The sequence below is a fragment of the Marmota flaviventris genome, chromosome 9 (genome assembly GCF_047511675.1).
Source record: "Marmota flaviventris isolate mMarFla1 chromosome 9, mMarFla1.hap1, whole genome shotgun sequence".
In the NCBI taxonomy this organism is placed as follows: domain Eukaryota; kingdom Metazoa; phylum Chordata; class Mammalia; order Rodentia; family Sciuridae; genus Marmota; species Marmota flaviventris.
This window is the reverse complement of record NC_092506.1, coordinates 7,069,573-7,094,066: the sequence shown is the minus strand read 5'-3', so window position 1 is coordinate 7,094,066 and position 24,494 is coordinate 7,069,573. Positions and strand designations below refer to the sequence as shown.

At 55.9% G+C, this 24,494-nt stretch overlaps 2 protein-coding genes across 5 annotated transcripts; one reads left to right on the top strand and one right to left on the bottom strand.

Moving 5' to 3' along the window:
- Positions 1-375: 375 nt before the first annotated feature.
- On the top strand, positions 376-11,809 carry Sipa1 (signal-induced proliferation-associated 1). 3 transcript variants are annotated; one of them, XM_027944573.2, is made up of 16 exons: positions 378-718; positions 2,794-3,574; positions 4,139-4,281; positions 4,363-4,539; positions 6,513-6,687; positions 7,376-7,479; positions 7,749-7,906; positions 7,995-8,604; positions 8,932-9,206; positions 10,126-10,344; positions 10,435-10,546; positions 10,631-10,730; positions 10,809-10,910; positions 11,003-11,057; positions 11,255-11,333; positions 11,430-11,809. In XM_027944573.2, the coding sequence occupies exons 2-16, from the start codon at positions 2,896-2,898 to the stop codon at positions 11,574-11,576; spliced, it is 3,135 nt and encodes a 1,044-aa protein (XP_027800374.2). In that variant the 5' UTR covers positions 378-718; positions 2,794-2,895; the 3' UTR covers positions 11,577-11,809. The 3 variants fall into 3 exon arrangements, with proteins under 3 accessions (XP_071472162.1, XP_027800374.2, XP_027800375.2); XM_027944574.2 differs by having other exon boundaries at positions 379-718; positions 4,154-4,281; XM_071616061.1 differs by lacking the exon at positions 11,003-11,057 and having other exon boundaries at positions 376-718; positions 11,430-11,556.
- Positions 11,810-14,554: 2,745 nt separating this feature from the next.
- On the bottom strand, positions 14,555-24,247 carry Rela (RELA proto-oncogene, NF-kB subunit). 2 transcript variants are annotated; one of them, XM_027944576.2, is made up of 11 exons: positions 24,130-24,247; positions 23,568-23,594; positions 23,320-23,471; positions 23,033-23,181; positions 21,670-21,761; positions 21,174-21,305; positions 20,308-20,412; positions 19,908-20,120; positions 17,413-17,493; positions 17,249-17,323; positions 14,555-15,930 (listed from the first exon to the last, which is right to left on the bottom strand). In XM_027944576.2, exons 1-11 carry the CDS (start codon positions 24,134-24,136, stop codon positions 15,305-15,307), a joined length of 1,659 nt encoding a protein of 552 aa, XP_027800377.1. In that variant the 5' UTR covers positions 24,137-24,247; the 3' UTR covers positions 14,555-15,304. The 2 variants fall into 2 exon arrangements, with proteins under 2 accessions (XP_027800377.1, XP_071472152.1); XM_071616051.1 differs by lacking the exon at positions 24,130-24,247 and adding an exon at positions 23,911-23,960.
- Between the last annotated feature and the right edge of the window lie 247 nt (positions 24,248-24,494).

Genomic DNA, 24,494 nt, shown 5'->3' with positions numbered 1-24,494 from the left:
CCAAGCCTTAAAGAGGTGATGAGGACACCTTTGTAAGGTGTTCTACAATAAATGAGACAGGTGTATAGAGCATTTACCCAGAGTCTGGGGCTGGGCATCCTGGGCACCTGCTGAGTGCTGGAGGGGGGCTGGACGCAAGGTGTCCTTCTGGAAGGCAGGTACACTTGTTCCCATTCCTCAGCCAGAACGTGGGCCCAGCATAAAGGGTGGCAGGAGGCGCCTAGGTCGGCCTGGCCTCCTGCTGAACACTGGTCTGACCGTGGCCAGGCCTGGAGTCCCCGCCCCCTGCGCTTCCCGCCGCAGACAGACCCAGGCGCGCTTGAAGTAACCGCCCCGCCCCTCCGCCTGACCACGCCCCCTACATGGCCCCGCCCCCAGGCGGAGCCGGAGCCGAGCCGGGAGCCGGAGCTGGAGGACAGGCAGCAAGACCCCGGCGCGGGAGGCTGCTGTGATCGATTGGGCGGGAGCCCCAGAGGTACTGGTGGGAGTGGGGTTCGGGAAGCCCTGCGGTCGGGCCAGACAGGGACAAAGTGGCCTGGCCGCAAGCACTGGTGGTGTTGGGGTGGAGACGAGGCTTCTCACCGCGTTCGCTGCCTGCACCCTCCCAACCTCCCTCCGGCTCCAGCTCAGTCCCGAGTCAGCATGTCCAGTCCTCTGCCTCCGTCTGACGACTCCCAGTCCCTCCTCTGCATGACGGCTTAACCCGACTGGTGAGCCGGTGAGTGGATTCAGTGACGTCTGACTCCTCTCTGGCGCTGGCAACTGCCCCTTCTGCTGAGTTGGGGGGTACTCCCCCTCTTCTGGGTCTCCCCTTCTCTTTGGGTGGCCTCCTCTCCAGCTTTTGCACACCACCCCCCAGTCTTGGGCCTGGGCTGGGAGGAAACATCTGTCGCGCCCCCTGGCAGCAGAGATGGGGTCATGACCTCCAGATGTGCTGGGAAGCGTCCAGGGCCGCCTCCTGGGGCAGCCAGGCCTTCCGGATCTGTGGGGGCGGAGCTGCCCCTTCCCCGCAAGTGACACAAACTGCAAGGAATGTCCTGGCCTCAATGGACCCTGTGTAAAGCTGTGGGATGGGGGGCAGAATCCAAGACACCCCCAAGGCAGGGGTAGAGCCCGGCACTGGGCCAAGGCAAGAGTCGATCCCTGGGCTGGGCTGCACACACTCACAGAGCTCCCTTACACACACGTCCAGAGCTTAGCCACATGGAGCAGGAACCTGCACAGACCCCCTTCTTCATACCCTCTCCCCACCCACCCCCATGCCTACCCAGCCCAAGCCTACCCGTGCCCAGAGTTTGGCACATGGAGCCTGCATCTGTCATGCACATAGATGGCTAGCTCCAATGGCTTCACCCTCCTTTCAGTCTCCCTGCAGTCTTCAGTGGGAACAGGGATAGTTAACCCCTTTTAGAGATGAGAAAACAGGCTCAAGGTCCACATCAGAGCCTGTCCCAAGAAACCAAGGTTGGAGGCACCCTGAGCTTTGGAAGCCTACCCTTGTTTGGTTCTGAAGGCCAGCTGAAAGTCCTCAGGCCCCTGCTCTGGCTGCCCACTCCATAAAGTGTTCACAGGGGCAGGGGGTGGCTTCCCCTCATGTTCTCACACCACCTTTCACACCTGCCCCTGGGCTCACCTCATTTCCTCACTCAGCAGGTCTCTGGGGCCTTGGGTGTCTCAGTCTTACATCCTGTGAGACCGAGAGCCTTGCTTGGCCCAACCCCCACCTGCTCCACACCTACGCAGGTTCCTTTTTTTTTTCATTTTTTTCAATACTGGGGATTGAACCCAAGTGCACTACCACTGAGCCACATCCCCAGCCCTCTAAGCACACAGGGACAGGGGTGTGCTGGTGCAGCTCTGTTAAGGCCCTGGAGATTCAGACTTTTTCTTACATGGAATTGCTAATAGGCAAGAGCATCTCTTTTCTGGACCCCAGACTGATCTGTTACATGAGGTTCAGACTTCCCTGTCCATATCACTGAGATTACATAGGCAGAGGTCCCCATGGATTCCAGTTCTATCAAAGGGGCTTGGGTGTTTAGTTCTAGCATGCCCTTTCCTGCTTTCAGGTGTGGGCATAGTAATCTGCAAGAGGATGGGCCTGGGGTCTCTCTCTCAAGCTAGGGTGATTTGGGTCCCATGACTGAGCTGAGTGATTCAGCCCCTTCCTCATGATGTGCGGGCTTGGAAGGGGGCTGGGCCCAAAGATGGGACCATTTCCTGTGTTGAAGGAAGTCTTCTTGCCCTTCCTGTGGCCCTGGGAGCCCCTATTTCCCTGAGGTATTGAGACTGTAGGAGCCAGGGCACTGAGAGCAGGCCTCTGGGTGCTCAGGTCCTCAGGGACCCTGGAGGAAGTGGGAGGTGCAGGGAGGAAGGTCTCTGGGGACAGGACGTCCTCCCTTTGTCAAGCAGGCAGGACCCAGACACCAGTGGCCCCATGGGTTTCCCGTCTCAGCCCAAACCAGTTGTCTATCCTTTGGGCCAGGCCTTGGCGGGGACCTTTACTCTGGGCCCAGGCCAAAGCAAAGGTGTGTTAAGTGGGACTTGGCAGCCTCAGGGCTGCCTAGGCTTTAGGACCCTCAGGGCCAAGGCACCATAGCCCAGCCCACACTAACCAGGGAAGGGGCTGGAAACCTCAGCCCTAGGCAGACAAGGAAGTGGCCAGGAAAGCGGAAGCAGCTTTGATGGTCTCGGAGGGGGCCGGAAGCCAACCGGGGTGGTGGAAGACCAGGCTAGGGGCCTGGGTTCCTGTTTTCTCCCCAGGCCCCTCTGAACAGCCCCCTCCTCCTTCAGGGCAGAAACAGCTAGCTGCCACAACCTCGGCCTTCAGGCTGGGCACCAAGCACCCTTGTCTGCCAATGCAACCCGGCTCCCAGAGAGTCAGGCCCACAGAGCATGCCCATGTGGGCCGGCGGCGTGGGGAGCCCTCGGCGGGGCATGGCCCCAGCACCCAGCGATGACCTCTTCGCCCGTAAGCTGCGCCAGCCAGCCAGGCCCCCACTGACACCACACACCTTCGAGCCAAGGCCAGCTCGGGGCCCACTCCTGCGCAGTGGCAGTGATGCAGGCGAGGCCCGACCCCCTACACCAGCCAGCCCTCGGGCCAGGGCCCACAGTCATGAGGAAGCCAGTCGTCCTGCTGCAGCCCCCACCCGGCTCTTCACGGACCCACTGGCATTGCTGGGGCTGCCTGCTGAGGAGCCAGAGCCCACCTTCCCACCAGTGCTGGAGCCCCGGTGGTTTGCTCACTATGATGTCCAGAGCATGCTCTTTGATTGGGCTCCACGGCCACGGGGAACAGGGGGCCATGTGGAATCCAGCTCTGGGACCCCGGCCTCAGCCGAGGACCAGGCTGCGAGCTTAGACCTGCTGCTTGGGGCACCTGGATTTGTGAGCGAGCTTGGGGGTGAGGGAGAGCTAGGCCTAGGTGGACCAGTGTCCCCACCTGTGCCCCCTGCACTGCCCAACGCCTCCGTGTCTGTCCTGGAAGAGCCACAGAACCGGACTGCGGCCTACAGCCTGGAGCACGCAGACTTGGGTGCTGGCTACTACCGCAAATACTTCTATGGTAAAGGTGAGTGCAGGCTGTCTGGGGGAGAGGGAGGAGGGGGCTGGGACAGAAGTCCCTGTCACCTGCAGTGCATACAGTAGAGGGGTCAGGGTTTTTTTTTTTTTTTTTTTCCCTGTAAAGTACCTGGCTTTAGGAAGGAAAGGGACTGAGCCAGGGCTCTGCTGGGCTCACCTCCTTAAGGGCAAGCCCTGGCCCTTCATCCCCAGCCAAGGCACACCCCTCTGGTTCATCCTCGTAACCCACCAAGCTGGAAAGAGATTTTCTGTCCACATTTCTGTGAGGGGAAAACTCGGGCCTGAAAGGCCTACACTTAGAAACCTTGTTCTCACCTTTGCTATGAAAAGAGATTCTCTTAGAACGAAAAATATGGGTGTGGGGATGGGGCCAGGCAGCATCTGCGCCTGGGTGCAGTCAGGCATTGGCCTTTTAGGTCTTGGGCAAGTTGTGATTTGGGCTGGGCTTCAGAAGGAAGCTCAGGGACTATACTTGGTGAGTTGGGACCTAGTGATGAGTGTGGTAGATCCTGGCGGGCAGAACTGCCAGGGGGCTCTGACTGATCGTCCACAGCCTGCCCCTCCCCAGAACACCAGAACTTCTTCGGGATGGACGAGGTGCTGGGCCCGGTGGCAGTGAGCCTGCGGCGGGAGGAGAAAGAAGGCAGCGGAGGGAGTACCCAGCACAGCTACCGCATCATTGTCCGGACCACACAGGTGGGCCAGGATCATGGGATCAGGATGCAGGTCCCCTCATCCTTACCCCATCTGGTCCTAAGTGCCCCAACATCCTTTCAGCTCCGGACCCTCCGAGGCACCATCTCAGAGGACGCACTGCCACCAGGCCCCCCACGAGGCCTGTCTCCGAGGAAACTTCTGGAGCATGTGGCACCACGATTAAGCCCAACATGCCTGCGTCTGGGCTCGGCTTCCCCCAAGGTGCCTCGCACCCTCCTTACACTGGATGAACAAGTGGTGAGTGGCCAGGATGGGGAGACCCTGCCTTATAAGTAGACCCAGTCTGCCCATCCCCCCAGCCTAGAGAAAGCCAGTCCATCTCCAGTGTTTCTGAAACCATCAGGGGTCATCTGGAGCCTTGTTTCTCAAAGGTCTGAAGACCACCAGCATCCTCAGCCTCTAGGGTCTTATCAGAAATGCAGATTCTGGGGGTCCCAGGCCAGGCCCACTGTACCAGAGTCTGCATTTAAAAAAAACTCCACAGTGGTGCATGTGTACTTTTAAGACCCAGACTCCCTGGTCTGACTGACCCTAGGGCTTCTGCTGTTCTCTTGTCATTCCTGACCAATTTGCCTTGTGGCACCTGCTTGTTCTCCTTTCAATATGGTTTGCTACTTCTTCCCAAAGTTTCCTGTTCTACTTTGGGACAGTCAGGCCAGCGGGAAATTCTTTTTTCTACCCTGTGCTGAAAGCTGCCCCCTGACCCTGACTCTCCTCTTCTGTGTCCTTCACCCATCACTCAACAAATATGTCTCATACACTCTTGGTGTCAGGCCCCAGGCTGGACACTAGGGACAGGTCCAGGCCAGGCGCTTTCCTTGAGTAGCTCACAGCTGGGTGTGGAGAGAGATCTACTGAGAGCTGTTGGAATACAGGAACAGAACATTAACAAGGGGACTTTGGAGGGCTGGTGCTGATGCGTTTCCTCAGCTGGGGTTTTACACTATGGAGGTAATGCAAGAGCTCAAGCCAAGATGAGCGGGGTGTTTTTTGCAGACAATGTTGAGCAAGGCTTCTGGGCTGAAGAAACAACTTGGATGATGGTTGAGACTAAGAGAGTGTCACATGCACTTTAGTGGAGGACAGCTTGAGGGGGGATGAGAGAGGCTTGCTTTTGGTCCCAGGGGCACTGAGAAGCAATGGCTGGATCTGAGAGGCACAGTGGCCCTCTGGTTACAGGAGACTAAGCTGGAGCAGAAGGCAGAGAGGCCAGGTCAAAGGTCAATACAGTTATCCAAGCTAGACATGTTGGTGATGATAGAGGAGGTGACAAGAAAGTGACAGTCCAGGGGTAGAGTCAGTAGCCCTTGTGACTGACTGAAAAAGGGAAGATTGAGATTCCTCAGCTTCTTGGCCCATGAGAATGGTGTTTTCATGGAGTCGGAGACCCTGGAGGAGGAAAAGGGACCAGAGAGTGGCAGCGAGGAGATGAGGTGCCAGAGTGCTGGCAGGGTACCTGGCAGCTGGGGAAGGAGGCCTAGAGTTTGGAAGAATTGTCTGGACTGGACTCAGAGAGGGGGTGTCATCCCATGGAGGTGGCCACCGCAGCCACTGAGGGGAGAAACATAGGTGGAGAAGAGGCCCGTTTGTCAGAGCCAGAGGTGGCCAAGAGAGTCCTGGGATGGGGCTGCATCCCTTGGCTGCAGAAGAAGTCTAGGTGTGTGTGTGTGTGTGTGTGTGTGTGCATGTGTGTGTGTATGTGTATGTGTATGTGTGTGTATTGCCAGGGTTGAACCTGGGCTTCCTGCGTGCCTGGCTCTAGCTCTGAGCTTAGCCATGAAGAAGGGATGTAAGAGTTGGGGAGACCCCAGGGATCAGAGAGCCTTGAGCTGTGCATGGTTATCCACAGATGGAAAAGAGCTGGGAACAGAGATGGTTCATGGGGCTGGGGTGGGGGCACCTCAAATTCAAAGAAGGGGATGCTGGTCTAGGCTTGAGTCAAGCAGGATGGCAACAGGAACATTTCTGGGCCACGAGTACACTGTGTGCGTGGCCTGCTCCATCCTCACAGGAGGACTAACCGCCCCCATCCTCCCCTCCTGAGTAGACTATACCCACTTGACTAGTGAGGACATAGAAGTGGCTCAGAGAGGGCTGGGACTCAAGGCCAAACCCCCAGGCCAGGGTCCCAACTGTTCCCCATAACACGGTCAGGGTGGGATTGATGGGATACTGAGGCCTGTGCCTTCTGCCACCCTCTTCTCCCCCAGCTGAGCTTCCAGCGCAAGGTGGGCATCCTGTACTGCCGGGCCGGCCAGGGCTCAGAGGAGGAGATGTACAACAACCAGGAGGCGGGGGCAGCCTTCACGCAGTTCCTCACCTTGCTGGGCGATGTGGTGCGGCTCAAAGGCTTTGAGAGTTACCGGGCCCAGCTAGACACCAAAAGTGAGGCCCTGGGGGCTAGTGGGGAAGGGGCAGAACTTGTACTGAGGGCAGCATTCCTTGGGGTCCCTTGTGACTCTTTGTCCAGAGTCTGGGGCTGAGGACATGTCTGGCTACAAAGCCAGGCTATGGGCTGGAAGAAGGGTCCAGGGCTGTCTTCCAAGGCCCTGGTACCCTATTGCCTGAGCTGGGGCCCAGTGGTTTTGGAGGTATCACTCCTCCAACACGGAAGCCAGCTTCCAGGGGAACACCCCACTTCCCTAGATGGATGGGCCCCAGGGGCCTCTGGGAGAGGCCTCTGTGCTCAGGCCATCAGTTCCCTCCTAAGACACTCACTCCTGTCTCCTTCTGAGACCCTTTCTCACTTCTGTCTTGGTTCTATCTCCACACCCTTGTCCTGACCCCCTTCACGCTGGTGTGAGGCTGCAGCCTGCGGGGGAGGGGAGGTGGGCCCGGTGGCAGTGAGCCTGGACCTTCTCCGAGCAGCAGCTCGACCGCTTTGGCCTGCCCTCCCTTCAGCAGCCAAAGCTGAAGGCCTCAGACCCTGTGGCTTAGGCTCTGGCTGGTGGCATGAAGGGGTTGTCTGCCTGTTGTTGGAGCATGGAGGCTCCTGAGTGTGAACAGGATGGCAGGTTTAAGCCATCCGGACTCCCTTTGTTTTCCCTCTGTGTCCCCAACTCCCCGGCCACAGCGGATTCCACGGGCACGCATTCCCTCTACACCACGTACCAGGACCATGAGATCATGTTCCACGTGTCCACGATGCTGCCTTACACTCCTAATAACCAGCAGCAGGTGTGAGGGGCCTGGCACAGGGTGGGGAGTGGCAGAGGTTCTGGGGAGTCTTGGAGAGTGCTGTGTGGGTGGCAGTACTTGAGCCTTGGCCTGAGCTCTCCTGACCCCTGCAACCCTTCCCTCTGGAAGCACCTTCCCAAAGATAAACACCTTACGCCTTCACCAGAGATAGGTGGCGGTGCTAGTCAGGTCGAGGATTTGCCCTGCCTGAATGAGGGGTTTGGGGGTACATAGTGCCTCTCACCCACTCCCCACCATCTAACCCCCAGCTCCTGAGGAAGCGTCACATCGGCAATGACATTGTGACCATCGTGTTCCAGGAGCCGGGCAGCAAGCCCTTCTGCCCTACCACCATCCGTTCGCACTTCCAGCATGTGTTCTTAGTGGTGCGGGCGCATGCTCCCTGCACGCAGCACACGTCCTACAGGTGGGCACCTGGGTCATCCCAGGTTTCCCATGGGCACTGGGTCCAGGAGCCCCTCTGCTGTCCTTCACTGCAGCCTCCCTCTGCACAGGGTGGCTGTGAGCCGCACCCAGGACACTCCAGCCTTTGGACCAGCTCTGCCCCCGGGTGGAGGCCCCTTTGCAGCCAACGCTGACTTCCGGGCCTTCCTGCTCGCCAAGGCTCTCAATGGTGAGCAGGCAGCCACACATGCACGCCAATTCCACGCCATGGCTACACGCACGCGCCAGCAATACTTACAGGACCTGGCTACCAATGAGGTGACGACTACATCGCTGGACTCAGCTTCCCGCTTTGGCCTGCCCTCCCTAGGCGGCAGGCGCCGGGCGACCCCTCGGGGACCAGGCACTGAGCTGCAGGCGGCGGGTGCACTGATGTGGGGCGTGCGCGCAGCTCCAGGGGCGCGGGTTGCGGCCGGAGCCCAAGCAGGAGGACCCGACAGTGCCGAGGTGCCGTGCCTGCTGGGCATTTCGGCAGAGGCACTGGTGCTGGTGGCGCCACGGGACGACCGCGTAGTCTTCAACTGTGCCTGTCGTGATGTGCTGGCCTGGACCTTCTCCGAGCAGCAGCTCGACCTGTACCATGGCCGCGGGGAGGCGATCACCTTGCGGTTCGAAGGGGACCCCGGACAAGCGGTGGGCGAGGTCGTGGCGCGCCTGCAGGTAAGCCTGGAGGAAAAGAGGCCAGGGAATAAACATGGGGCTCAAGGGCACTGGCCGCCAGGGTGCCCTCACGCGCCCAGAAGAAGCGTGTTTTGGAGTCCCCACCACCCCCGAAAGGGAAAGTCCAGGAAAGAGGCAAAACCAGCGTGGGAATTTAAGCTCCCGCAGGAGACCTCTAGTGTCCGAGCCTCAGGTCTTCACCCGTCCTTCGGCTACTAAAGCTCTTCAGGGAGGGCGGGAAAGCCTTGCTGTGAGGCGGGGCGGGGCGGGGCGCTGGCTTGGCCCCGCCTCCTGGTAGCCCCGCCCACACCCCACCCCGTCCTGCAGCTGGTAAGCCGAGGTTGCGAGACCCGGGAGCTGGCGCTGCCCCGCGACGGCCAGGGCCGCCTGGGCTTCGAGGTGGACGCGGAGGGTTTCATCACGCATGTGGAGCGCTTCACGTTTGCTGAGACTGCTGGGCTGCGGCCCGGGGCGCGCCTGCTGCGCGTATGCAGCCAGACGCTGCCCAGCCTTGGCCCCGAGGCTGCTGCCCAGCTGCTACGCTCTGCGCCCAAGGTCTGCGTCACTGTCCTGCCCCCCGATGAGAGCGGCAGGCCCCGCAGGTCAGGGCACTGGGGACACTGGGTAGTGGGAGGACTGGGCAGCCTGTGCCTCCTGTGTGGCCACCAGCGTTCTCGGGATTTGCATGTGTGTGCTTTGAGAGTCCTTCGTGTCCTGACCTCTCTGAACTGCACTTTACATAGAGTGGAACCAATTAAGCACCATTGGTTTCACTGCTCACAAGATTAGATTGCCACCACTTTAACCCCTCCCACTATTGTTTATTTACTCTGCTAAGGCTGTAAAGGGCCAGACAGTAAATATTTCAGGCTTTCTGGGACTTCCTGTCTCTCCCACATCTACTCATCTCTGCCGCTGTAGGTAAATGAATAAGTGCAGCTGAGTTCCACTAAAACTATTTATGGACACTGAACTATTTGGATTTCATATAGATGCTGCTTGCCTTATGAAGGGGTTACTGTAATTAACCGACATATCCCAAGGTCCAAAAATCACAAGTCAAATTGTGTTAAGTCTGAACTAATTTCTACTTGTCATGAAATATTCTTTTGATTTCTTTCAATTATTTAAACATCTAGTCATTCTTAGCTCATATGAATTGCTAAAACAGGCACATGTTCTAGAAAAGGGAAAGGCACTGGCCAAATTTAGCTCCAGGCAGTGAATTTGGGATACTTAAGCAATTGCATGGGCTGTTTAAACTCTCATAGCATGATACAAGCTTAGCGCTATTATCCCATTTCATAGATGGGACATTTGGAGTGATTTGCCCAGGATACATAGGATAGCACTGGGATTTGAGCCCAGGTCTGGAAGAATGGGCAGCAAGTAGGCACACGTTTTTCACTGTTAGGGAGTTTGGGGCGCTCTCCCCTGGTGGTGAGCCTCTGGCTGCATCTAGGGATGGGCCTGGCGATGCTGGGAGTCCTTCCTGATGCCACCCCTCCCCATCTTCCCCAGGAGCTTTTCGGAGCTGTACACGCTGTCTCTGCAGGAGCCCAGCCGGCGGGGAGCTGCAGAACCTCTGCAGGATGAGACCCCCAAGGTAGTCCTGCTGCCCACCACAAAGCAGCTACTGCACCTATGCCTGCAGGATGGCAGTGGCCCTCCAGGGGCTAAGGATCTGGCAGAGGAGAGGACTGAGTTCCTACATAGCCAGAACCCACCATCGCCCCACAGGTGCACTCTCTTGGGCAGCTTGGTGGGGCCTGGGCAGGCAAGGCTCTGGGAAACCAGCTTCCAGGTCTGAGCCACCCCTGCTCTTCCCAGCTCCCTGTCAGATGAGGCCCCAGTCTTGCCTGACACCACCCCGGACCTCCTACTGGCCACCACTGCCAAGCCATCGACACCTGGTGCTGGCAGAGAGATACCTCCCTTCAAGGTGAGTAGAAACAAGGCTCTGGAGCCCAGTGGCATAGAGGTGACAGTTGGTATCACTGCATCAACATCCATTTCTGTCCCCCAGGACCGGCCAGGCAGCCCCAGTGGCCATGAGGACTCAGCCCCAGAACTGAGGGCCTCCTTCTTGCCACGAACCTTGTCTCTGCGGAACTCTATCAGCAAGAGTGAGTCTGGAGTAGTGGGCACGGAGGGGGAGGGTGGCTCTGTGACTCCCCCTGCTGAGCCCCCTCCTGTGCCCACAGTCATGTCAGAGGCCGGCAGTGAGACCCTGGAGGACGAGTGGCAGTCCATCTCGGAGATTGCCTCCACTTGCAACACCATTCTCGAGTCACTATCCCGGGAGGGTAAGGCCACCAGGGTACTGGGAGGAAGAGCCAGGATGGGATGGATTCTTTCTCCCTTTCAGACCTGCCCACATGGCCCCTCTGTCCCATAGGACAGCCCATCCCAGAGAGCGGAGACCCCAAGGGAACTCCAAAGTCTGATGCTGAGTAAGGCTTCCCACCCTCACATAGCCCCTTCATGTGCCCTTCTGCCACCCTTTGTGCCTGTCCATTGGAGTTAAGCATTATCCACCAAAGTCTCGGAAGACAGGGTTTGGGTGCTGCACATTCAAGGGGCTTCTGGGAGTCAGCCTCTGGTGCTGCCCCTGTGATGGTCCCACTGAGTTCTGACCTCATGTCCTCAGGCCAGAACCTGGGAGTCTATCAGAGAAAGTCTCTCACCTGGAGTCCATGCTCAGGAAGCTGCAGGAAGACCTTCAGAAGGTGATGAGGTGGCCTGGGGCTGGCACAGAGTCATGGGGCTGCCACAGGAAAGGGGTGGCTGTCCTGACCCTGTTCCTGCTGGCCCGACACACACAGGAGAAGGCAGACAGGGCAGCCCTGGAGGAGGAGGTGAGGAACCTGCGGCACAACAACCAGCGGCTACTGGCTGAGTCGGAGAGCGCCGCCACCCGCCTGCTCCTGGCTTCCAAGCAGCTGGGCTCCCCCGCTCCGGACCTGGCCTGAGCTCACCCACAGCCCCAGGCTAACGATGGACCTACTTAGAACTGCCTGGGCCCTGCAGAGTACTTGGGTCACACCAGCCCTGGGCCCTCCTCAGGATCCCTCCCTGCGCCAAGGCGTGTCTGAGCACTGCCCCAACTCCCCAGTCCATTTGGTGGCAAAGGTGCCCTATTCGTCCCTGTTTGTAAATATTTTGTGGAGACAAGGGGACGACAGGGAGTAAAGAAGCCACAGTATCAGTGTCTGTACATGTGTTCAAGACGTGTTGCGGGGGTACACCTGAGGCCACATGAAGCTCCCGAGACAAATTAGAAGGACAGGCCTGGGAATATTAGCCTAGGGTTGGGCTGGCTCTGAGGGGGTCTCTGCGGTTAGGCCACCCTTTGGCTTCTCTCCCACAAACATTTATTTGGTTCTGTTGGGAAATTGGTGTCCGCTTTCCATATTCCACACCTACCCTGCTTAGGTCTCCTGGTTCTGGAACCAAACCCAGGGGCCTGAGATCAGGGACAGAGAAACAGAATGGATCTTCAAGACAGGGGAGGGACAGAGTTTGGGGGTCAGGAAGAGGCTGACTGTGCCTCATGTGTCTCTCAGGGAAGGCCATATTCTTTCTTTCTAGTTACTAGCCTTTCTCGTCCCTTTGACCACCTGACCACATCTTGCAGGACCGAATTCCAGGGGTGGCAGCTTCTCTGTTCCATATCCCAGAGGACACTGGCCCTCAACCCACTTCTCTGCTCACTGATCCACAATCCCCCACCAGACTGGGGCTATCCTATGAGAGGCACCATCAGGCCCAAACTTGGACTTTGTCTAAACCCTGTGTTTTCTAGGTTTCCAATCTGAAACCCAGACAGGGCACTGACTTGTCCAACATCACGTGCTTCATCCAGGCCCTTCCCTAGGCTGGCTAAAGCTTACTCTGCTGAAACTAGGCCACAAGTCTCTGTTAACTTGGGCTCTGGGGGTGAGCTAAGCTTTAAGTAACAGGGAAGATGAGGGAGGCTTCATGGAGGAGATGACACAAGGACTGAGTTTTAAAGGTTGAGTTGGAGTTGACCAGGCACAGAGGGCTAGGGTATCCCAGTAGGGTGTGGTCCTGTCACATGCAGGAATCCAGGATTCAAGTGGCTGGAGCTGGATCAGAAAGGGTTGTGGGGAGTGCACAAGCCATCCTGGAATGGCGGTTCTGAATACCATGGCCCAGCTTTTCTTGATTGGGAGCTATAATGAGGAGTTCTTAAGTGGCAGTGTGGAAGGCAGGCTCTGGTCACTTTGGAAGTGTGTCTGCACAAAACTGGGACCTGATCGTGTGGCTGATAGATGTTTAAAGGGAGAGTGACAGATGAGATTTGGGTGCGGAACCCTTTGGCTGCAGGAAGATGTAGCTAGCCGCAGTCCTGGAGGGAGGGAAGGTGACTTAAACTAGGTGATTACAGTGATGATGGGGAGAAGAGGCAGATGTGCCAGGATGTCATGAGGACTAGTTGCAAGGGCAGAAGAGGTGACATCCACAGTGGTGGCCAGTTTCCTGACCGCAACCCTTAGAAGGTGGTAGGGTGATGGCTGGAACAAGAGGGGAGGAGGGGCAGGTTGGGGACAGCTGAGGTCACTTGAAACGGGGAGAGTTTGAGAGACCTAAGAGACGTCATTGTGGAGATGTCAAGTGGGCTGGCCCGCAGGGGAAAGAAGTTTGGGCTGGAGACAAAGACTTGGGACTATTGAGCCACAAGCACGATAAGGTCACTCGGGGAGTGTGGGAAGGTCCATGAGAGGGCTTCCGGGGGTCAACGAAGGTCACTGCAGGACACTGGGAAAGCCAGGAAGAGCGAGGCGCTGCCTGGACTGAAGAACCTGAGCTCACTGGTTTCCCTCGACTTTGGGCTGGAACCCTGCGCGCAGCCTCGCGCGCGGCTTCCTGCGAGTTAGAAGCTGCCTCTCCACGACCGGTCCCGCCTCCGCTCCGCCCCTACCGCCCCGGCTCCAGTCAGCCCCGCCTCCCGGGCGCTCTCTTTCCGGCAGGTCCTTAAGTTCACCCGGGTTCTGACCCTAGGACCCGGCCACCGCTAGCTCGGGTTCCACCCCCACAGCGGGATATCAGCTTGACCCGCTTTTGCTTCAGGACACGCCCCCGGGCACGCCCCCTGAGCACGAGGCCCTAGTGCAAGTTTGACTCTACTCCTCAGACAGCTTCCGGTTCCCCAATATTGCGCTGCCCGCTGGCGTCCTGTTTTCAAGGCCGGATCCATTGGCATCTGCGCGCAGACCCTATTCCCAGGGAACTCGTTAACTTTTGCAGCGGGTCCGCTAATGTTATCTCGCTTGCCCCTGAGAGCACCCTTCTGCAACGGTGCGACACCATGTATCTCCGCCCAGAGGGAAAACCCCAAGCACTTTGCCTGGCCCATCGCTAAATGCCATATACGCAGGAGCATCGGGATGGCTGGCCCTTCGGCCTACGCTGTTGGCTGCTGCGCGTGAGCCGGCTCAGGGCTGTGCTTTTACACCTTTGAGGTTGCGGGTTAGTATTCTGCCTCTCCTCCCAGAACAGGGTATGGAAGCATTGGCGCAGCAGGCATAGACCTTTATATCACCCTTTCCCCGCAGTCACTCCCTTGTCACCGAAATGTGAAACTAATGCAGGCCCTCTTGATCCTTTACTGCCAGCCTCTAACGTGGTCTCTGGCCCTAGTGGCCTCCCAACACTAGCTACAGGTTTAACCTCTACTGATCTAAGACCTGGATGGAGTTAATGGTGCCCCTGTGAAGATTCTGAAACAGTTCCATCCCACCAGCCAAGGGGCCCAACTGGTCTCTGAATTGGGACCCCTGTCTTCACCACCTGTTTCCATCGACATCCTAAGACCACACACTCCCAAATGACAGTATGCATATTCACTCAACTCTGTTACCAATGTCCAGCCTGACATGACCAGCAACGTGTGTTCTGTGTTTGCTGAAAGAAGGCAATGTTTGGCCAGCTTGACAAAAAATTTATTAGTTCAGAATAGAAACAGCAAGAGTCCAATTGCTTTAATTCTTCAGTAGAAACTGCCTCTTAACTGGAGAGGTTCCAGCCTACCCTTCTCCACTCTCCAAACAATCTGCCCCACTATTAAGGCACTTAAGAAAGGGGGGAGCAGGGAAGTCTCAGACCAAACTCCCTCAGGATCCAGGAGAGGGTGAGTACTATGCCATTGGTTCCCTTCAGCCACTGCTGAGCAAGGAAAGAGCTGGCAGAGACCTCTGCAGGGCAGGAATGCCAGTCCCTCAAGTGCTGGTGTTCGGCAGCGCCTAAGGGTTTGGTGATGGAATATTATTTTGGATCAAAGTGTAAATGAATCCTTTATGTGAGGAAGACACTGAAAATAAGGCTTTGTGGCCTCAAGGGCCATAGCTCCAGCCTGCTCCTCTCTCTAGGAGAGTGCTAGAAGTTGGAGCATGGGGATGGGGTCCTCCCAGAGTTCCTTACAAAGGGAGATGACCATTAGGATGGGGAAGAGTTATTCCCAGTTCCCCCATTTCCAGAGAAGTTAATGCTTCTGCTTAAGCACCTCCAAAAAGAGATAGATAGAAACTGCCAATGAAAGAATAAAATGTGCCCCCCAAAAGGCATTACCCAAAGGTATTGGGGACAGCTGGAGCACACCCCCCAGAATCCATAAGTGCTTTGGGAGGGCTTCAATCCCCTGAAACCTGGTGCTCTGGGCAGGGCTGATGTCACCCCCTTAGGAGCTGATCTGACTCAGAAGGGCTGAGAAGTCCATGTCCACAATGGAGGAGAAGTCTTCATCCCCTGTGAGGCCATTGGGGAGCCCAGAGTTTCCCAGGGAGGTGGGAGCTGGGTCAGGGGGCCTCTGGGAACCTGTCACCAGGCGAGTGATGGCCTCAGGGTACTCCATTAGCATAGGCTCAGCTGTGGGGTGGGGCATGGATACACCCTGGTTCAGCAGCTGCTGAAACTCCGAGTTGTCGACTGAGGCCAGGTCTGTGAATACGGCTGGGTCTGTGCTGTTGCCAAGCAGGGCCCCCAGATCTTCATCAGCATCGAATTGTAAGTGTAGCAGGGCCTCCGACAGTGTGCTTTCCCCGGCCTGGGTGGTCTTTGAGGCAGGTGGGGCCACAGCCTGGGGAGGGCCTGGGGCTAGGACTGGGCCAGGGGCTGGGGCCTGAGCCTGGGCCAGAGGTGGTGGCATGGATGGGGCTGGGACCAAGGCCTGGGCCAAGACTGGGGCAGAGGCTGGTGCCAAGGCAGAGGCCTGGCTTGAGATCTGCCCAGAAGGTAACATCATGGGGGGAAACTCATCAAAGTTGATGGTGCTGAGGGATGGTGTAAAGGTGTAGGGCTGGGGGGCTGCAGGAGAGACAGAAAGGTTGAGGTCACAGAAAGCCCTAGAAAGACCCACCCTATTCTCTGTTCCTGAGCCACTCTTGATAGTGCTTAGGACCAGCCCTTCCCTTTTTGTTTTGTATTTTGAGACAGACAGGGTCTCACTAAGTTGACCAGACTGGCCTTAAACTTGTGATCCTCCTGAGTAGCTGGGATTACAGGCGTGCCGCACTACACCCAACTCCTGGCTCCCTCCCTGTAACCAATGTGACTTGGTCAACAGGGTCCAGTTCTAGCCACACTGCCTCCTTGGACACCACCCCCCCAATCTTAGAGCCCACAAAGGGCTCTCACCTCTGACCTCACTGTACAGCTGAAAAACCAGTTGAGGGGAAATGAGCCTTTGGAGGACCCAGTGAGCAGTGGCCTGAAGTGGGCACTTATCACTTTTTGTTGTTGTTTTGCTTTTTGGTACCAGGGATTAAACTCAGGGCACTTACAACTGAGCCATATCCCCATCCCTTTTATGTATTTTCATTTAGAGACAAGGTCTCATGAAGTTGCTTAGAGACTCAATAAATTGCTGAGGCTAGCTTTGAACTTGAGCTCCTCCTGCCTCAGCCTCCTGAGGGGATTACAGGCCTGCATCACTGTCTGGCTACTTATCACTTTTTTTAAGCCACATACCAACACCTCTTGGTGAGATGCCACACACCTCTTACTACTTTAGAGGTGCTTTTTGGTTTTTGTTTTTCCTTCCCTAATTCAATTGAGAGTTTGGGCAGAGATCATCCATTTTGATTATTGTTTTGGTACTAGGGATTGAACAGAGGGGTGCTTAATCACTTAAGCCACATGCCCAGCCCTTTTTTATTTTGAGATAAGGCCTCACTAAGTTGCTGTGACTGTCCTTGGACTTGCTTCCTCCTGCCTCAGCCTCCTGAGTTGCTGGGATTACAGGTGTGTACCACCACACCTGGCTTGAGATCATCCATTTTCATATCTGTTTCCCAAGGTATCTAACACAGGGCTTAACTGATGCAGTGGTTCTCAGACTTCCCTGTATATTAGCATCCCCAGGAAGCTGCTGCCTCCTGAGCCACACTTCCACAGCCTTTAGTTCAGCAGTCTGTAATGAGTGGGGTAGGAATCCATGCCTCCACTGCTCCCTAGATGACCCTGATAGAGGTCACCAAGCCACATCCCTGAGAAGCACGGGCCTCACAGAGAGCAGGCATCAGACACCTGTTGGTGCCTATGTTCATCTCCCTTCCAGGCGTCCCAAATGTAGCCTGAGCACAGTTGAACCCATTGTTCCAAGGACACTAGAGCAAGTCCTTACCTGACTTAGAGATGGAAGTTGAGCTGCGAGAAGGCACGGCAATACGCCGGGGTGGAGGCCGGGGATCAGTGGGTCCTGAAGGGCAAGGGCTAAGTCAGTTCAGTCCCTGGGATATCCCCTCCCCAATTCCTAGGGCCTCCCTCCCTGCCCATTCCCCATCTCACCACTGAAAGGACTCTTCTTCATGATGCTCTTGAATGTCTCATATGTCCTTTTGCGTTTCTCCTCAATACGATGACGATCATCTGGAAAAGCAATGGGGAATGGGCCTTATTCTCCTCAGCTGGCCTCCGGTGGTCCCAAAAGCCCCTCAGGAAGAAGGGAAAGGGTCAGACTTTCCTGAGACTGGTCTCCCACCAGTGAAGAGGGATGTGGGACACCCACACACAGCAGTTCTAAGACTCTCCCGTTTTTTTTTTTTTTTTAATATTTATTTTTTAGTTACAGGTGGACACAATATCCCCATCTTATTTTCATGTGGTGCCTCACACACACTAGGCAAGGGCTCCACTTCTCAGCCACAACCTCAGCCCTCTCCCAGCTTTTGAGAAGACTCTGTTGGCTGAATCTGTCCTTCAGAGGCCCTGGATGATGCTGCATGAAGGGGCCCTGTTCTGGGGAGAGCAGCCCTCAGGGGGCCAAGCCTCCAGGTCATCCCTCACCTGCACTGCTCACCTCCCAGCCTCCAGGCAGGCCCGGAGAGGAGCACTCTGCACTAAGGCCAAACAGGCCTATTTAAGACTTCCAGACTCCTCATCTCTAGTGGTTTGGCACATTAGCTTGGAGCTTTCAGAACTATCTTCCACCTCAAGTGCCCTCAACCCAGAGCCAACTTCATGACCTTTCTTTCCTCCTGGGTCCCTGGCCATCCTTCTGCCAGGTCACCAAAGCTAGAAACCTTGGAGTTATCCCTACCATCATCTTTCTCCCCCTCCCACTTACTAACTCGACACACATCTACCAAGCACTTAGTGTGTGCCAGCCCCCTCCAAGCCACTGGACATATGGCTGTGAGTAACATGCAAGGGTCCTGCTCCTAAAAACATGTATCTTGGGCTGGAATTATGGCTCAGCGGTAGAGCGTTCGCCTAGCATGTGTGGGGCCCTGGGTTCGATCCTAAGCACCACATAAAAATAAATGAATGGAATAAAGGTATTGTGTCCAACTAAAACTAAAAAAATAAATATTAAAAAAAAAAAAAAAAAAAACATGGTATCTTGGTGATAGAGGGACACGGACACAACCATACACAAGATCTCAAATGTGCCAGGAACTTTGAGGAAGCTCATGTCCAAGAATAAGGTGACAGAACAGCACCATAATGGAGGTGAGAGTCAGATTAGAGGTCATCAGGGAAGGACTGGTGTGAGCCAAGCATTCCAAGGCAATAGCCAGGACACAGGTCCTGAGGTGAACTGAGCCTGGTGTGTGTCACGCACTAAATGGCGGCAAGGCTGAAAGACAGCCAAGCAGGACAGCAATGGGAGGTGTGATCATCTTGCTCCGCCTTCCTTTTTGCAAGGTCCATGCCCCACATCTCCTCTTCTTACCCTATAGCAACATCTTCCCAAATGGCCTCCGCACCGTGAGTCCCTCCCTCTCTGATCCTCTGACTGCAGCAGAACGAACCTCCAGTTCTGCTCAGGCCATGTCTCCCTTGAGAAGACCTTGGTGGCTCCCCACTGCTTCCAGGATGAAACCCTGCACTCAGCCTGACAAGCAATTGCGTCTAGGTTTGCCCATGGCATGGTCAGCTCCCACCACAAAAATGCCCCTGATTTGGCCATGTCCTTGCCTACACCCCTGCCTTCCAATGATGGCCCACAGGCATAAAGAATGTGCTTCTGGATCTTTCTCCAAGGTAAATGCTACCACCTCCAGGCACCTGTCTCCAGCTCCCTGTGCCTGCACTCCAGGGCACTCTGCACACATCTCAGTTTCACACGTCATTCTGTGATGTAACGATGTGTTCTGTGTGTCCATCTTCCTCATATGACTGAGCTTATGAAGGACAGAGAACCTGCTTGTTCATCTTTGCATTCACAACACCAGGCATGGGTCCTTCTACCAAGTGTCATGCGCCGCCCAAGCCTTGGTCTACCAAGCCTTGACCAAAATGTGGCTGGGCTGTATGGCAGTGACAAGGAACACACGTCTACAACAGGACGTGGAGCCAGGTGGCCTAGGGTCAGATGCTGACTCTGCCACTCACCAGATATGTCCCTGCCCTCAAAAGACTGGCAAGAGATTAAAATCAGATAATGCTGAAATGTTTGGAATAGGGGCAGACTAGTATATGCTGAAAAATCTTGGCTACCATTTTTAAATGAGGCAAGAGAAGGATTCTGATTAGTTGTATTTCTCTCAACAATGAGACATATTCTGAGAAATGCATCGTTAGGCGATTTCAGATTTCATCATTAGGTGATTTCATCATTAGGTAAATGTCATTGTGTATGTTTACAAAAACTAAGATGATACTACATCACTAGACAATATAGGCTTATGGGACACCCATCATATATCAGTTTGCCCTTGACTGAAATGTTACGCAACAGTGACTATACTGCATAAACCCAAGTTCCACCCCAGACATCCAGCCCTGGCTTTTCTTTTTAGAGCCCAGCAGCCCTGCTGCCACCCTCCCTGGCTGCATACCTGTGTCTGGCAGGTACTGGAACTCCATGGGCTCACTGAGCTCCCGGTCAGAAGGCCGTCGCAGCTGCATGGAGACACGCACAGGAGCCTGCAGGCTGGGGTCCGCATAGGGAGGGGTCCGGAACACAATGGCCACTTGCCTGTGCACGTCAGCTTGAGAAAAGGAACCTCGGGCCTCCCAGCCTGGTCCCGTGAAATACACCTCAATGTCCTCTGTGGGAGATGGGTGGGGGTGTCATCAGTGTCTAACCCGCTCAAGTCTGCAGGTCCTAACTTCTGATGCTTGTCTCCTGGCTCATCCCAGGCCTGAGTGTTTAAAGTCAGGTACCTGGCACCACATCTTCTCGGCCTTGCCCTCACCTCTCACTCCAAACAGTCCAGCCCTGCCCCTGGAGAGTACCTTTCTGCACCTTGTCACACAACAAGAAGATCTCATCCCCACCAAGGCAGCTCCCGGAGTTTCGGTTCACTCGGCAGATTTTGAGCTCAGCAGTGTTGGGGGCACCTGAGAGCGTGACAATAAGGAAGGAAGCCCTGAACTACCAGAGGTCCCCAGGGTGGCCTGCAGGAGATGCAACATCCCTGCCCTTCCCTGCCTGCCCAGTGTCAAGGTAACCCACAGTTTGCCAATCACACTTGTGTAGCCAAACTTAGACCATTCCTGATGGCTCCTCACACCAACCAATCCAGCAGCTCTTTACCAGCTGTGTGCTCAACACTGCTCTGGACAAGGAGAATCCAACAACACATGAGACCTTAACATCTCCGCCCCCACAAAGCTGTGGCCCAATGGGAACCAATTTGGTCATACCTTCTCTTTCTCCACCTGGCAATGAGCCCTTCCCTCCTGACTCCCAGTTTACTCTGGTTCCCCATTCTTGGGGCTCCAGAGTCCTTTCGTTTTCATTCATCCTGATGGTTAAAGATTGCAACTGATCAACATCAGCCCATATCATCTGTTAGCTTCTGGTGAGCTGCCCTCATTGAATTCTCACTGTCTAGCATTATCTTGTTCCTGTGAGTTGATGTTCCAGAATCATTAGTTCTGGGCACATTAACTCTCCCCTCACATGATATGGAAAGTGCCCATTTCCCATCAGACTTTCGACCAGTGTGGAAGCTGCACCTTAAGGGCAACTCAGTTGGGCACTGAGGAAATGATGAGTACCCTAGAGGCCTGAATGAAGCCAGAGACCCTCTTGGAGGCCACACCCGCCACAGCCTGGTCCATCCCTCTTCCCTTTCTGTGGCGTCCTAGCCACTCACGGTTGTCAAAGATCGGATGAGAGAGGACAGGCGGTAGGCAGAGAGGCCTCCCTGATGGGTCTCGCACTGTCACCTGGAAGCAGAGCCGCACAGCATTCAGGTCATAGTCCCCACGCTGCTCTTCTATGGGAACTGCCAGAAAAACAGTTGGTCAGGAAAGTTGGGGGGTCGGCGCATGACACGGGATGAGGGAGGGCAGGCAGCTCTGTACTGAGGGTGCCCTTTGAAGGCATGTGATACAGAAGTCCCAAAGTCCCAGGGAAGAAATAAGCCAAGGTCCCAGACCCATCACTGATTTCACAATGACTAGATGCCATGTCCCCTTTCTGGGCCTCAGTTTCTAGGTGGTAAAATGGGAGTGTGTAATGAATGGGCAGCAAGATTCCATCCACACTATGAGTTTTGGCCAATAAGGGAGACACAGGGCAGGGGCCTGGCGGGGGTGAGAGGGTATGGTGCCACTGGCAGGCTCAGGTCTTCGCCCCTCCCCCCTCACCTTGAAAGGGGTTGTTGTTGGTCTGGATGCGCTGGCTGATCGCCTGCTCCAGGTCCCGCTTCTTCACACACTGGATCCCCAGGTTCTGGAAGCTAAGGTGTCCCCCCAGGCATCAGTCCTGGGTCTCCACCTTGCTCCCTTGTCCAGCTTACCCCTTCTTCCCTCCAAAACCCAAGCCCCCAGATCACTGCTGTGCTTCACCCCCTGCAATGGCTTCCCGTTATGCTGCAGTGAAAGCTACATCTACCTCAGCCAAGGAGCCCCTGTGGGTAGGGAGCCCTCAGCCCAGGAGCTTCCTTTCCATCCTCCACACACACTAAACTCACTCCTCCTCCTCCAAGGCTACTGCACTTGTTTTTTCTGCTTGGAATGTTTTTTCATGCTTCTCTGCTTTCTTCTCTTCATGCTTTCTCACCATTTAAGTCTTAGCAGAGAGAGGCTTTCCCTGACCTCTCAGTCCAAAGTAATGAAACCAGCTCCCCTGCCTCCCCCACCATTGGTTACCCTCCCAACCTATTACCCTACTTCATTTTTATCACTGAAATTATTACTCTGTAACAGTATCTTGTTTTTGTTTATTTTTTGGTACTTGGAATTGACCCTAGGGGCACTTTACCACTGAGCTACATCTCCAGCCTTTTTATTTTTTCAGACCTCGCTTTGTTGCTTAGGGCCTTGCTAAGTTGTTAAGGCCTCAAACTTGCAATCCTCCTGTCTCAACCTCCTGGGTCACTGGAATTATAGGCATGCATCACTGCACCAGCCTTCTGCAATATCTTGTCTGTTTATTTATTTGTATAATTAGTTGTGGCCTGACTCTGTCAATTGGTATGTAAGCTCCAGCAAAGTCTGCTAGTTCACAGTTTTCTTTCTCATAAGAGAGAGATGACATCAAGGGACTTGCCCCTCCAGCCACAAGTATCAGGGCTTCAGGATGATCGGGGAATTGTCCCTTTCATACGAAGCTCCCACTTAATAGAGTGGACACATCAATATGTGTGTGTGTGTGTATTTTGGTACTGGGGATTAAACCCAGGGGCACTTAACCACCAAGCCACATCACCAGTCTCTCTCTCTTTTTTTTTTTTTTTTTTGTATTTTATTTAGAGACAGGGTCTCAGGGTTTCAGGGTCTCACTGCAACTGGCTTTGAACTTGAAATCCTCTTGCCTCAGCCTCCCCAGCCACTGAGATTACAGGCAGGCAGGCTGACCCCCGCTCAGCCCAAAAGATAATAGAGAATTTCTCTGTTCCAAGCTTGTAGAGCTTGGAACAGAGAAATTCTGTCCAGAAAAGAGTAACAATGTAATAGCTACTTGTCCCCCACATTTCATAAGCTACTGCCTGGCCTCTGGGGAACTCACCTGTGGATGCATCGGTCTGGGCAGAGCTCAGCCTCATAGAAGCCATCCCGGCAGTCCTTTCCCACAAGCTCATGGGGATGAGGGCGGTGAGGGGGGTCCTTGGTGACCAGGGAGATGCGAACTGTCCCTGGTCCTGTATAGCCATTGATCTGTCCAAAGTACAGAACATACTTTCGTGGCCCATTAATTCCAGACCTGGCTCCCAGACGCAGTGGCAAGTCTGCTGGGGGCTTCACAGTCCTTTCCACCACACCTGCATCCCCACCCAGCCCTGGGCTAGTGCTGACCTTAATGGTGGGGTGGGTCTTAGTGGTCTCCGTGCTTCTCTCTCCTGGGATACTGCCCGCTGACCGGCCCTCACACTTATAGCGGAAGCGCATGCCCCGCTGCTTGGGCTGCTCAATGATCTCCACATATGGGCCAGAAGCCTGGGCTGGCTCTGCAGGAGACACAGCCAGCCGGTCTGGTGCTGCCCCTATGCCCCCTAATGCTGGGCAGACCCTCCCCAAGCCCTGCAGAAGGATGGCCCACTTACCTGAGGGGAAGATGAGGGGGAACAGGTCTGAAAGGGGAGGAGAAAAGGATCAGCACAAGCCCACTGCCCACCCTCACCGGTGAGGGCCTGCTGGAGCCAGCTCCCTCCCAGGGAAACTGAGTCAGGACTGGCTCCTACCACCTGCATTTAAACTTAAGTGCGGGTAAAGGAACCAGCACCACCTGCTTCCTGAGGGAAAACGGTATGCAATCCTTCCTTCCCAAAGGGTAACTGAGTTGGGGCACTTCCCACCGCCCTCCCACGGAGAAAACTAAGGCACAGTCTTAATAAACGAAGTCAGACCTGCCCCAACGACCCTGGGGGGGACTGCGTCAAGACTCACCCCGCACCCCCGCCCTGGGAGGAGACTGAGTCAAACCGTCACCCCCCCAGAGGGGAAACTGAGTCAGACCCCTCTTCGCCCGCCCCGCCCCACGCCACCATCCGGCCGGCCGCTCCCTGCGCAGCTCCGGGTGGCGCAGGAAGGGGCGGAAGGCGGCGCAGGGCTCCGGCTCCGGCGAACCGGGCGCGGCCACCCGGAGGGGTCAGAGGGCGCCCTCACCGTCCATGGCCACGGTCCGGGGGCGGGGGCGGGGCCGGGGTCGCAGCTGAGCCCGCGGCGCGCGCTACAGCGGAGCCATTCGCCAGAGGCGGAAATGCGCCGCGCGCGCCCGCAGTCACGTCACTACCCGGAATCCGTCCGCGCCTGCGCGCTGCGCCGCTGCCGCGCGCGGGGGCCGAGAGCAAGTGCACCCTGCGCGGAGGACGAAGAGGCCCCGCGCGCCGCCGCCGCCGGGGACGGGAAACAAGTGCTTGCCGCGTAGGGGATGAAGAAGCTACTCTCCTCGACGCTGCCAGCCTGGAGGCCGCTCCCCGGGCTGGCACGGGGGGAGGCTCAGCTCGTTGTTAGGTCTCGGCCCCGCCTGG